At 42.7% G+C, this 14271-nt stretch overlaps 1 protein-coding gene across 1 annotated transcript in view; it reads left to right on the top strand.

Moving 5' to 3' along the window:
• The window catches only part of LOC149318348 (uncharacterized), a 33566-nt gene that overhangs the window by 7410 nt on the left and 11885 nt on the right, over positions 1 to 14271 (top strand). Inside the window, exons 3-4 of the mRNA XM_089509508.1 lie at positions 405 to 498; positions 12315 to 12477. Of these exons, the coding sequence (XP_089365634.1) occupies positions 12435 to 12477 (43 nt within the window). The 5' untranslated portion in view covers positions 405 to 498; positions 12315 to 12434. The remainder of the gene's footprint in view (positions 1 to 404; positions 499 to 12314; positions 12478 to 14271) is intronic.

The raw sequence follows: 14271 nt of genomic DNA, 5'->3' as shown, positions 1-14271 counted from the left end.
CTGCTAAAAACACTCATATAAATATAAATTAATGATTCTTAGTCATGCTCAAAATGGAGGAAATTTTGGAATTCCTCCTGAACAGGAGGCTGAAATGTAGGACGTGGCCAGGAAAATGTGGACATCTGGTCACCCTGAGTTAGATACATTTATATAAATTCTTGCTTCTTAGCCATACTCAAAATGGAGGACAGGGGGCTGGAATGTAGGGTATGTCCTAGAAAAAGAGGATGCCTTGGGTCTTTGACTATTTGATTTTCCTTCAAAACACAAATTGCCCCCTTTTGCCTTTTTTTTTTTTTTTAGAAATAGAGAGGTTGCTCTCTCCCTCCCTTTCTAGGCACCCTGCCAACTTTCTAGCTGACAGGACTAAGATTACTTTCCCTTTCGATTCTTCATTGCAGAAATCAAAGCATAGAAGAGACTCTTCCTCCAAAAGCGAGTCCTTTTGATCAGTCTGAATCCATCTTGGGCTTTTTGTTGTAGCAAAAGTAGAAGGTAAGTGTCAGACTGTTTCCAGAGAAGAAAAAATTGATTTTATTTATGGAGCTTCTGAAACTTTGGGCATGGATTGTTCCTTTGTACCCTCTGTGCACCATTTTGTATCTGGGGCTGCATCCACACTACAGAAATAATCCGGTTTGACACCGCTTTCCACTCCACCCCATGCCTATAAGGAAGTAGGCTCCCAAACACACTGAAGGAATAATCCAGTTTGAGACCACTCTGGTGCTATGGAATTTCTAGTTTGTTGTGGCACCAGAGCTCTCTGACAGAGAAGATGACTTACAAAAACTACAGCTCCCAGATATGTAGAGAGATCTTCTAGCACCTTTGAGACTAAGTGAAAGAAAGAAGTTGGCGGCGTGAGCTTTTGTGAACTTCAGTCTACTTCTTCAGATGCTTTTTCAATTTTCACAGTTCTTAGAATTCCATAGCACTGAACCATGGCAGTTAAAGCGCAGTCAAACTGGATTATCTCTGCAGTGTGGGTGCAGCCCCAGTGAGGTTTCCGTGACTGAGCATGGATTATTGTGTAACCTCAACATAAATCTAATTCAGTGGCCTATTTTCAGAAGAAACCTGGATTATTTTGGCAGTATGGATGCCAGTATGGACCTTGAGCAAGTCACTCTCTCTCAACCTCAGAGGAAGACAAAGGCAAACCACCTCTGAACAAATCTCTCCAAGAAAATCCTGTGATAAACACAACTTTGGGTCACTATGAGACAGAAACGACTTGAAGGCATGCAACAACAAATAACAACTAAACAATCCTGCTGCTGTTCTGTTGTTTTGCTAGTGATTGTTTCCTCCATGGAGTCAGATTAGAACAGCTGTTCTTAAACTCCCCCAATGTGTGGCCATGATGCCTGGAGTTTTTATGAGGTGTAGTCCAAGCTTGAGAATCAGAGGAAGAAGAACTATGTTTCCTTCCCCACACAGTTGCTGTTTTGGACTACAGTTCCAGAGTCTTCCCCAGTCTGCTCTATATTTATAGAATACACTTCTCATGACTGGAATCTAGTCTCATGTTATGCGATAGGAGGGCCTTTAACAAGAAAGACCAGAGGATAATGCATCTAAATCCACTTCAGAAATTCAGTAGTGCCGCTCATGAAAGCTTTTGCAATCTTGGTGAGAATCTAGGGCAATGGTTCCCAAATTTTGCAGGTTTTGGACTTCAGCTCCCAGAATTCCTGGCTCTTGGCAAAGTTGGCTGGCTGGTGCTTCTGGGAGCTGAAGCCCAAAACATATGGAGAGTCAAGGTTTAGGAGCCACTGATCTAGGGTGTGTCTACACTGCAGAATTAGTAGCTTGACATCACTTTAACTGCCCTGGTTCAATGCTGTGGAATTTAGGGGTCTGTGGTTTTGTGAGCCCATTGTTGTTGTTGTTAACTGCACTTGAAGTCGACTTCAAATCATGGCAACCTTGTGGATTAGGCATCTCCAAGACTCCCTGTCCTCCACCTCTTTTGTTGTTTTTCACTTTGGGAAATACATTTCTTTCTGTTTAAGTGCCTAATTCTAGATTTTGGTTATGATTATAATGTTAGAAATTCTTCTTTCAATAACTGTTGTTTAAGTTTTCATTTTTGATTTGAAGTTATTCCAAGTTTTGCTCTTTTTTAATAGCATGGACTCTAAAAATGAAAATTTGAGAGATGAGGATTTAGAAGAATTCTTCAGAACCAAAGAAGTGGCAATTTCTTCTGCAATCACCAATCCACTTCCTTTTCTCCAAAGTCTACGAAATGAGAATATAATCAGTGAAGAAGAATTTGAGGTGACTATTGTAGGCTGTCCATTCAAGGGTTTTTAAGACCAATTTGGTCTTTGGGAATTCTTCTAGGCTATTGTTGGGGCCAAAACCTGATGTGATCTTGTGTTTGCTAGAGACATGAAGGCCTCGGGCAAGGGATAGGAATATTGTATTATGCAATATTTTTCTTTTAAATAATGAATAAAATGTATATATACTTCCTGTATAGAATCCAAAGCAGCTTACAATATAAGTTGAAACAAAAAAGCCAAAGCAATATATAGTACATTAAAAAAAACCATTAAACAACCAATGCAATCAAAACATTAATTTAAAACAAATTAAAAAGACATTCAACACATAAGATACATTAGACCCATTGGGCATCCTTCAGCCCCAACCAGTTAAAAGCTGGGGCATATTTTTTTTTTTTAAAGGTCTTTGCCTGCCAGTGATAAGAAATGAGGGTAACCTAATCATGGAGGGGAATTTCATACACTAGGAACAGTCACCCAAAAGGCTTTCCTCCATGTCTTCTTCAATGGAGCCTATGAAGCTGGTGTGACTTGAGAGAAAGCCCTCCTCCAAAGAGCGGAAGACTTGACCAGGGTGATTTACATTTTCAGATAGTCTGGACCTAAGAGACATAGGGCTCTATTGGTCATTAATAGCACTTTGAATTGTGCTCAGAGACAGATTTGAGAGATGAAGCCAGAGCTTGTTCTTGTCACAGCAAGGACGTTATATGCTCCCTGTAACCAGGCATGGTTAGCAGCCTGGCTGCAGCATTTTGGACCGACCGAAGTTTCCAAGCAGTTTCCAAAGGCATTTCCACATAGAGTGTGTTACAGCAGTCCAAATGGGATATAATCAAAGCATGGCTTGCCATGGCCAGATTTGACACATCAAGGAGCATCCAGAAACTGGCATGACTGATGCATTCTCGATTCCCATGCCCTTCCAGAGGGGTGGCTGTTTTATCAGCCAGGAAGGGCATAGGAATGAGTGTGTTATTTTTGCTTGACACTATAGAGAAATAATAGAGTCATTTTCTCAGTTTTACCCATGTTTATGGGTTCTTCTTTTTGTTTGTTGTTGGTTGCCTGCTCCTCAAGCTGGCAAAACCAAAGAGGTTCCTTATAGTTCATGTGTTCACACACACACATACATACACACACACAAACACATGCACACACACAGACACACACACACATATATTAAAAATAACAATAGTATATTGAATTTATAATAGATTTCTGCCTAAACTATACTTTTAATATTAGATACAATAACTGTATTCCAGACTTACGGTAGTTACATATAATTCATTTTATGTTCCTAAACTAACAAAGTTAATTTTAATCTGTGAAGGATGCTCTGTGTGTGTGTGTGTGTTGTGTTCCTTCAAGTCCCACAGGGCTCTGTCCTGGGCCCAGTGCTATTCAACATCTTTATCAATGACCTGGATGACAGAATTGGGAGCATACTTATCAAATTTGCAGATGACACCAAATTAGGGGGAATAGCTAATACCCCAGAGGACAGGATCAAGATTCAAAATGACCTGAATAGACTAGAAAGCTGGGCCAAGGCTAACAAAATGAAATTCAACACAGAGAAATGTAAGGTATTGCACTTGGGGCGGAAAAACAAAATGCACAGATATAGGATGGGTGACACCTGGCTGAATGAAACTACATGTGAAAGGGATCTAGGAGTCCAAGTGGACCACAAGTTGAACATGAGTGAACAGTGTGATGCGGCAGCTAAAAAGGCCAATGCTATTTTAGGCTGCATCAATAGAAGTATAGTGTCTAGATCAAGAGAAGTAATAGTGCCACTGTATTCTGCTTTGGTCAGGCCCCACCTAGAATACTGTGTCCAGTTCTGGGCGCCACAATTCAGAAAGGACATTGAGAAACTGGAGCGTGTCCAAAGGAGGGCGACAAAAATGGTGAAGGGTCTGGAAACCATGCCCTATGAGGAACGACTTAGGGAGCTGGGGATGTTTAGCCTGGAGAAAAGAAGGTTAAGAGGTGATATGATAGCCCTGTTTAAATATTTGAAAGGATGTCATATTGAGGAGGGAGCAAGCTTGTTTTCTGCTGCTCCAGAGAACAGGACCCGGAACAACGGATGCAAGCTACAGGAAAAGAGATTCCACCTGAACATTAGGAGGAACTTCCTGACAGTAAGGGCTGTTCGACAGTGGAATGCACTTCCTCGGAAGGTGATAGAGTCTCCTTCCTTAGAGGTCTTTAAACAGAGGCTGGATGGCCATCTGTCGGGGATGCTTTGATTTGGATTTCCTGCATGGCAGGGGGTTGGACTGGATGGCCCTAGTGGTCTCTTCCAACTCTACGATTCTATGATTCTATGATTCTAAGTCGTTTCTGATTTATGGCAACCCTATTATGGGATTTTCTTGGCAAGATTTGTTCAGAAAAGGTTTGCCATTGCCTTCCCCTGAGCCTGAGAGCATGTGGTTGCCCAATGTCACCCAACAGGTTTCATGACCAAGTTGGGAATCGAACTCTGGTCTCCAGAGTCACAATGCAACACTCAAACGACTGTGCCATGCCAATACTGCATTTTTCAATTTTTTAAAAAATCCACTACCACTCCTAGCATAGAAAAATATGCCCCCACCCCTTGGTTTAAATTTCCAGAAATTTTACATTCCAATAGCTGACAGGGTGTTTGTTACTAAAGTTGAATCATCCTCGTGCCTTACCTTCCTTTACAATTCTGACTCTTGAAATGAGTCAGGAATTGGGAGCAAGGAAGGTAGAAGGAAAGAGGGAGTTTCAGCCTCCTTCCCTTGTGAACTTTTTTTAATGTGCAAGTAATGGTATATCAGCAGGCCACAGTGTAAATGGATTTTGTTGTGGTAGAAAACATACAGCATTCCTAACTGTGAAAGGTTATATATAGGGTGACATGGGCAGTACAGTTCAAGAAAACAACAAGGTGGGTATGATGCAGATGAGGAGACCTGAATGGAAGCTACTAATCAGCCATACATCTGACTTTGGGACCTTGGTTCTGATTCTCATTGGATCGATTCCAGGAGGAAAGAAGCAGGGCAAGCACTAATAACCCGGGGTTTACTGACACTAGTTTGAAAGTGTGTTTTTTTTAAAAAAAATGGAATCGGTTCTGAAGCATGCTCAATAAGTGCAGATCAGAATCGATTCTCTCTCACCCCCTTTTTTGGCAATAGAATTGATCGAAAAATCAATATATTGCTAAAGCAACTACTTGCTTTACTATTATTATTATTACTATTATTATTTCTATTTTTTAATTGTCTCTCACCCTCCTCCTTCTCCTCCTGGGTCCCCCAACCTTGCTTTGCTCCCTCTTCTGCAATGCCGATGCAGCCCAAGCCAAGCTCCCATTAAAGATGAAAGCTGCCACCATTTGCCCAGTGCTGGTCGAGCGGCCAGCATTGAGCAAGCGGCAGCAGCACAGCAGTTGCACTGGAAGCCCTGCCAGCACTGGGCAAGCAGTGGCAGCAGGAAGGAAAGAGAGAAGGAAAGTAGGAAGGAAGAAAGGAAAGAAAAAATGGGGGAGAGGGAGGGAGGGAAGAGGAGGGGAGGAAGAGAGAAAGAAAGAAAGAAAGAAAGAGAGAGAGAGAGAGAGAGAGAGAGAGAGAGAGAGGGTCCAATCAGGGTTGCAGCCTTTCAAAGGGTTCCTGGGGGGTGGGCCACTGGCTCAAGGGCTGCCGCCTCCCCCAGCACCATCTAATGGGAATGACAAGCATTCCCAGCAAAAAAAAGCGATTCCACAAAAGGTCCCCTTTTCATAGTGAGAACGAGGGGCCTTTTGGGAATCGCTTCAGATAGCGGAGCAGAGCCGGATCAGAACGCGGATTACACCCCAGGTGGGAATGACCCCATTATGTGCTTTCACCACTGTAGTTCCAATAGACTATCTTCCCTATGTACACACAGTGGGCCTGATCCAGATCAGTAAAAAAGTACTTTTAAGAAGTAAAAAAAACAAAGGAGTTTATCAGACGCAAGTTTTTGGTGATTTTTCCTGCACAAAGAGTCACTTCTGCGCAACCAACATTGCACAATAAAGCGATTACGCAATGTTCTTCCAGACGTCATTCATTTCTATGGGAGCCTGTTGCGCAATGTTTCCGTAGTTTTAGCGTCATTCCTCCCCTTTTTGGGTATTACGGGGGAAAAGGAAAGGCCGGCATTTGTCTCCCGTTATCCTTTCTAATTTGTTGCGAGATGGTTTGGTGTGGTAGAGAGTAATGCAACTCGATGCAAAAGTTACTGATTGCAAAGTTCCCATGATGCTGAGCTGCTTTTTCACCCCATTCCCTTCCGGTGGCCTTCCTTTTTCAGGGCAAACCCGGGGGAGGGGTTTTTGAGTGTGTGTGTGTGTGTGTGTGTGTGTGTGTGTGTGTGTGTGTATATATATATATATATATATATATATATATAAATGTGTGTTCTGAGTGAATATGTGCAGAGATACATTCTTTGCGCGAATGCAAACGTGCATATATGTGTGTGTGTTTTGCCTTGATGTGTGATGGAGGAATACATAGGATGCTATAAATGAAGGGGACCCTAAAGGGTCATCAAGTCCCCCCTTCTTCTGAAGGAATACATAGGATGCCAGAGAGATGGTAGGGACCTCAAGGGGTCATCCAGTCCAGTCCCTTCTTCTGTCCTGAAGGAATACATGTGAATATAAAAATGTGTGTGTGTTATCAGCTATTGTGGATACTGTGAATATGCAGAGAGATGTTTATTAGTATGTGTCTCTGACATATATGTGTATATATATGTATATCTGTCTTGTCTGCCTGTATTAATAAAGAGGTAGGAGTGTGTGTGTGTGTGTGTGTGTGTGTGTGTGTGTGAATATATATATATATATATATATATGGATGTGTATATGTGTGTGTGTATAAATATATGTGTGTGTTCTATATGTATATGTTTAGGTATATGTATATGTGGGGGGAGTGGGGTTTGTACCTATAGGTAAATCTAATCTATGCAAGGGACCCCCAAGGGCCATCCAATCCAGCCCCTTCTTCTACCTTGAAGGAATACATAGGATGCCAGAGAGATGGAAGGGACCCCAAAGGGTCATCCAGTCCAGCCTCTTCTTCTTTTTGAAGGAATAAATAGGACCCTAGAAATGGAAGGGGTGCCAAAGGGCCATCCAGTCCATCCCCTTCTAACCCTAACCCTTCCCCCCTCCTTTTTTTAAAAGAGCCAGGCACAAAATAACCCAAAGTGCACACATTTTGTCAAATAAACCTCTTATGATTTGCCCATGGCCCCATTTTCAACCCCAAAATGCAAGTTAATGCATCCTGTATCCCCCACTCCTTGCCACCCCAGAATGCCTCTTGCACATGTAATAATAATAATAATAATAATAATAAATTCATAGCCTCGTAAATGCCAGAAAAGGATGCGATTGTCATGCATTCTTTTATGCATTTAAAAGCAGTTCAGAGCTATCCCTGAATTCCTTGCAAAAGCATGTATCGTTTTGCCAATTGCCTAATTGACAAGAGCAACAAATGTAACATTCGAATGTAACATTCGCATTTTAGGATGGATTCTCAAAGGAAAAAAAGTCTATATATAACTGGCTGGCAGCTTGTTCCCTTTCCCTTTCATTTGCTGACTTCCAGCAAAGGGAAAATGTTGCAAAGGGCAAGAATATATATATTTCTCAAGAAAAAACAAAACAAAACATGCACACATTTTGCCAAAAAATAATTTTTTAAAAAAGGGAGGAAAGTTCCTGATGGGAGCTCTGTTCGTGCCCTGCCTTTGACCTGACCTAACCTGAACTGCCCCCTTTCCTCCTGCTTACACTTTGCCATTGCCTTCCACTGAGACTGAGAGAGAGAGACCTGTCAATTCCAAGTGACCCATGCAATCAATTGGGAATAAAAGGGAAATGCAGCGCAGGCATTCTGACTGTAGCATCCGCATATAACACAAACAATAACAATAACAACAACAACAATAATAATGGCTCTTAAGTTCCAGGAGCAAGAGGAAAGCAAGCACCCAAAAAATCACACGCATAAATTGTCAAAAGAGGCTGCTTCTGCTGCATCCATTTCCCTACATCCCCAGCTTCTCTCCACAGCCCTATTTCCCTGGGCAATCCTCCTCCTCCTCTTCCTTCCTTCCCTCTGAGCTGCCCTGGCTCCTTCATCCTCCTGCTCCATTATAGGATACCCTCCATGGCTCCTTTATTCCCACGGCTCCTTCCTCCTCCTCCTCCTCCATCACTTTCTCTATTCCCCCCCCCCACCTCCCTATGACAGCCCTTTGCAGTCCTAAAGCCATCCAGATTTCCCCTTTTGCCTTCTGTCACCCTTTGCATCAAGATTCCCCTTTTTCCTTTGGCTCTTTCCTTCTCCCCCTCCCATCTGCTAAATAGGATCCTAGAGATGGGGGGGGGGGGGGACAAAGGTCACGATTCGACCAAAACCTCCAAAGGGCATGCACAAAGATTTTGATGTGAAATGTTCGACAGAAAAGGAAGGCGCTGGTGTAGTAAACAGATCCACTGTGCATAGTTTCGCATCACGCAAATCACCTTGTATAGCGCTAACATCACGTTTCGGGGGAATGACGGAAAAGCAAACAATGTGGTAAAACATCGCGTTATAAGGTCAATTCACAATGTTCGTTTCACTTCCTTAGCGGAATTGAGGGTCCAAAACTTGCGTCTGATTAACCTCTTTATTTGCGATGTAAGTTGAGACTGACGTAAAAGGAGGCTTCCACAGAAAAAAGGAGGATGCATTCCAATCGAGCTAAATTTAACCCACCACTAATTTTAAAGAGATATAAACACAAAACTTCAGTGCTTACCTTTTGAAAGCTACAGAAATGTACAGATACTCTCCAGAGGAATCAGAAGAGGCAGCTACTGCTGATCTCAAGGGGTTTGGCTTGGGTGAACTAGCTTGCAATTAGGTGACAGTTTCTCCTTAGAGGAGCAGGCAGAGAGAAAGCAACTGGTAAAAACTGTTCTCCAGCAGGCTCCCCAGGTGTACAGTGTGAATAAGGAGAGCGAGGGAGGCAGCATGTTTCCCACTGGATCTCCTGCAGCAGGTATAGAGCATACAGCTGGAGAAGCAGCAGCTATCCTGCTCAACCCTCTCCAGCAGGCTGTGCATTGTGAATGAGACTCATTTATTTCTAGAGAAACGTAGGGACAACTCAAATTGAGACTGACCTGTATTCAAGCTATTATGAATAGAGCTAGAGTCTGGAAATAGCACCACATAACTCTAAAGTACAAAGAACATATGAAGCATATGTTCTGTGCAATATCAGTGCTTTGTGTATTCCGTGACTCCATGATTACCCACAGTGTTCTAAATCTGGTGTTTGGATTTCAACAATCTTAGAATCTCCGCTTATTTTTGGAAAACATGTTTTGTAGCCCTCAAATCTATGAAAACAGTTTCAAAAATACCAAGGAAATGCTCAATGAACCAACAATATAGTATGGGTAAGATCGGAAGGTTTGCAGATTGAGGCCCAAGTGCTGCATGATAGGGTGAGCTCATGTCACTAGTCCCAGTTTTTGCCAACCTAGCAGTTTGAAAGCATGCAATTGCAAGCAGATAGATAGGTACAACTTCTTAGTGGGAAAGTAACACCAGTCGTTGCAGTCATGACCACCGGAGCAGTCCTCGGACAACACTGGTTCTTCAGCTTATTAACGGAGATGAGGACCGCCCTCTATGGTTGGTTACGCCTAGATATTCATGTCAAGGGACTACCTTTACCTTTATCTTTAACTAACTGGACATAGTGTAAAGCAGACCAGCATGAAAGAGTGGCTAGAGGCTGCTTCAGCCCCAATTGGGCCAGGACTGCAGCAACCAGACAGCCTGTTCTTAAGGCGGGCTGCCACAGCAATCCTGAACTGAAAGGCAATTTAAGTTTTCAAAGGCTTCAGCCTTTGGTAAGGAAACACAAATATTAAAATATCAAAACATGTCAAAGCCAAGTCTGTTAGGGTCTAGCTTTAAATCAGCAGAATAGCAGAAATGAGCCTTTGTCTAACTATGGTGTGGTACACACCACCAGGAAGTGGCATCCTGGCAGCGATAGTAGGGCTCGTGAGCGAGGGCCAACTGCACACTCCCGAGTCCTATGACATGCTGGCAGTGCCATTATTGTGTGGCTACACGCCCACACAGGGGCATGTAGATGATGTGTGGGCATCTGAGCACCCACACGTCTCTTAGAGGAAGCGGCGTCATAGGGCTGCATCACAGCCCTTATGATGCCACAAAAAAGAAGCCGCTCTAGGCGGCTTCTTTTTTGCTGTGCAGCGTCACCCCGTGGCTTGGTTGCTTCAGTAGCAAAGAGGGGCGGCATTTTGCCACCAGTGTGTACTGGCCCTCAGCTTTCCTAAGAACTGAGACTAACTCCAGAAATAACACAAGTAGCTTGTAGTTCAAACAAAAGTTTACTAATGGCTTTAATCTATATATACATAAAAGTTATATCCTAATCTAGCTAGTGAATACTTCAGATAAAAGAAATCTTTATCTCACCATCTTTCCAAAGAAGTTGAGAGAAGGGGAAGTTGGAAAACATTCAGCTCAGTTGAAAATCTTTGCGAGAGAGAATGTCTAGAGTGTTAGCTCCTCCTAAAAGGGGGAGTAGTTTGAATGAGAGAGAGAGAGAGAGAGAGAGAGGAATTTGCATGCAGAAAATCCCTATCTATCTAAGGAGGGGGAAAGAGAATGCAAAAATCTTCCAACCATCCCCTTCTCATTTTCTTGGACTGACATCAAGAATCTTCATCCCTTCATATAGTCTCTGGAACCGTTGTCTTGGTAGAGGCTTGGTAAGGGTATCTTCAATCATCACTTCAAGTATTGCAGTATTCTTAACTGGACAAGTCCATTTTGACACATCTCTTGCACCTTGTGGAAGGCAGTGTTAGGCCACCAGCAGGAGCAGATTTAATCCCCCCCTGGAAAGTCCAATTCCTAATGCCTCAGCACAGCTTCAGAGCAGCTTCCAGCCACTTTGGGGGCATGTATCATCTGAATGCCACGCCCCCAAAGTGTCCATAACCCACTTTTTTGGGCCCATTTGTTTGCTTACCTAAAGCACAGCTGCACAGGAAGTAAACATCTGAAGTAGGTGAATGTTTTTAACCTTCCCTGCTGCAGTCCTGACAGTCACATTATGAAAGAATGATAAGAGGCAGTGAGATAGAAGCGAATTTCTTCTTACCTCCCCGTATGATGTCGTAGTATTTCTATTCTCCCTCCAAAGTGAGATGGCGGTAAATGTATGGCTTTTGCTGAATGGATTTTCCAGCAGGACAAACAGCACACATTTAAGATCATCTCAGTCGGAAATAGAACAGATGTGCTTTGAGAGCATGAGGAGATGTAAACAGAAACTCACTTCTATCTTATTTTTGTAGTGTGACAAGGCTCAAAGAGCTGTACTCCTCAAAGCTGCTATAGCCCACGACGGGAAGCTATTACCATTGCTGCCAGTGGTAATATTATTGCTTTTTGCCATCAGTCTAAAATATTTTTTGAGTGCAAGGTCTGCTGTCTCAGCCCAGGATTTCCTCTGCCCCATCTCGGATTCGCCCCTTTTCACTCGCTGCCCCTCACTCCTGGAACCTTCTTCCCCCGCGAGCAAGAGCCATCACTTCTTTAACCAGCTTCAAAACGGAGTTGAAGACCATCCTGTTCAGAGAAGCCTTCCCAGGCATTGCATAATTGTTGCTTACTATTTGATGTTCTTTTGGTGCCTGTTTTATTGAATCATTTCCTATATTGCTATGTACTATTTTATATGTATTATCCTACTAGAAAGGCCCCTTCCCCACCACCATTCCCTTTGTGTCGTGTCTTTTTAGATTGTAAGCCTGAGGGCAGGGAACCGTCCAATTAAAAAGATTGTATGTACAGCGCTGTGTAAATTTACAGCGCTTTATAAATAAAGGTTAATAATAATAATAATAATAATAATAATGTGCATTTTGCCTTCTAGCAATACCAAAATGAATCTTCTTCAAATCCAGACAATATTGGAAAACTAGTATGTGACTTGTTTAAAAAGACAAACAATATCTCACCACTAAAAGGGATCTTCTGCAACAGAAATTTGGAGATGTATCCAGATTTAAACACAATATTCCATGATGTGAACAATGGTAAGTAGTTGTTTTGGCTATGATCACCCCATTAAGCTAGTCTTAGAGATAATTGCAAGTAATTATCAAAATTTATAGAGAAATGGTCTCAGCAAGAAAGCATATGCTTTGCATGCAAAATGTTCAGTGCCTAGCATCTTTACTTTTTTAAAAAAGAATCAAGTATTAATGATGGACTACAGAAAAGGTATACAGACTCCTTTGAACATGTGAAATACTCTGTATACATGTTACTATCAAACCCAGGCCTTACAAGTCTTTTGATAGCACTAGGATCCATCTGTCTGGAAGGACCCATAGTGTAATTGGTTCTGAGTCATCTCAAGGAAGAAATCATTTCATATTCCTTAATTATAGATTTGACTACAGTGTCATGCTATAATTTAATGTCATTTTTCTTTTCAAGTATTCCCTTCAGTTTTCCAGCATATTGAAAACAATACTGTTACAACAAGGAAGAATAACAAAGGCCTGTTACAGACGGGCTCTTCTGGCGCCCCCGTCACGTGCTAGGGGTTGGCCGAGGACCTAGCGTCCACACTGGCCTCACCCCTAGCACGTGACGAGGGCGTAAAGATGGTGGCGCCCTATACACACGGGTACCGCCATCTTTACGTGCTGGATGCATAGCATCCGCACATCGCACACCAGATGTGACGCCGCAAGTGCGCGAGTAGCGCTTCGCGGCATCTCATCCAGGGGCGGAAGAAGAAGCGCCATTTCGGTGCTTCTTCTTTGCTCCATCCGGGAACCACACAGTTTGGATGCTGCGGTTCCTGGACGCAGTAACCAGCAGTGGCGCGAGACTGCCCCTTCTGGGCGGTCTGTAACGCGCCAAAGTACTCTGTACAGAGGGGAACAATCTTATGTCTTCTGCTGCAATGAAAAGTGAGTATAACTAGAGTTATCAGTTGCAATGAAAAGTGAGTATAACTAGAGTTATCTGAGCCAAATTTGGTCCCTTGAGTGATACCTCTCAACTCAACTGTCAGTTTAGAGAGGCAAAAGATTAAGTAGATGGCACCTTGCTATCATTCTACTTTTTGGGTTTGATTTTAAAATACTGGAATACAGCTTGTCATTCCATTTTCATTTTGGCCTTCCAGGAAAACTAGGAACTTATCGCTTGGACAAATAAGCTGGTTTATCTCTTCCTGCTTCAGTTCAGCATCCAGGATTCCCCCGGATGTCATCATACCTAAATTGTCACCAATCTAGTTGGGATGCCGCCACCCAGATGCATCCCTGGTCGAAGCCTCACTCAGCTGGTCAAGTTTTGACGTTGGAAGCTCCCTGACTTCAAAAAAGTGCTGGCTGAGTCACGCTTTGACTCAAGATGCAGCCAGATGACAGCATCCCAGCTAGATTGGTGGTGATTTAGGTATGATAACATCCGGGGGCATCCCAGATCCTGAATTCAAGCTGGAAGAGGTAAGCCGGTTTATTTGCCCAAACGATAAGCTCCCTAGTTGATCATTAGTGCACTAATTGTGTCTTTCCCATCTGAACAGTTTGGAACACACACTTGCTAGTTTAGTTGGCTCTGGTGGCATAAATAAAATCACCAAAAGCAAATATCTAAAGATTTGGTCAAAATTTTCTGTTTTAGTTTGCTTTTGGCACTTTTATAAACAATAATTCATACCTTTTTAGTTTTTCACCTTTGTACCTTATGCTGCATAACTGAAATTGAGCCCTTGTGTAATTCAGACAGAATCCACGCCTACAAAATAATTCATGTCCAGTGCATAGAATCCAGCCCTAGTTTTGCCTTATTAGTGCCAAATTCCCCCT

Source organism: Sceloporus occidentalis, unplaced genomic scaffold (assembly GCF_023333645.1).
Source record: "Sceloporus occidentalis isolate IW3139 unplaced genomic scaffold, rSceOcc1.0.p SCAF_2, whole genome shotgun sequence".
NCBI classification, from domain to species: domain Eukaryota; kingdom Metazoa; phylum Chordata; class Lepidosauria; order Squamata; family Phrynosomatidae; genus Sceloporus; species Sceloporus occidentalis.
The sequence above is the reverse complement of the archived record's forward strand: the minus strand, read 5'-3'. Positions and strand labels throughout refer to the sequence as shown.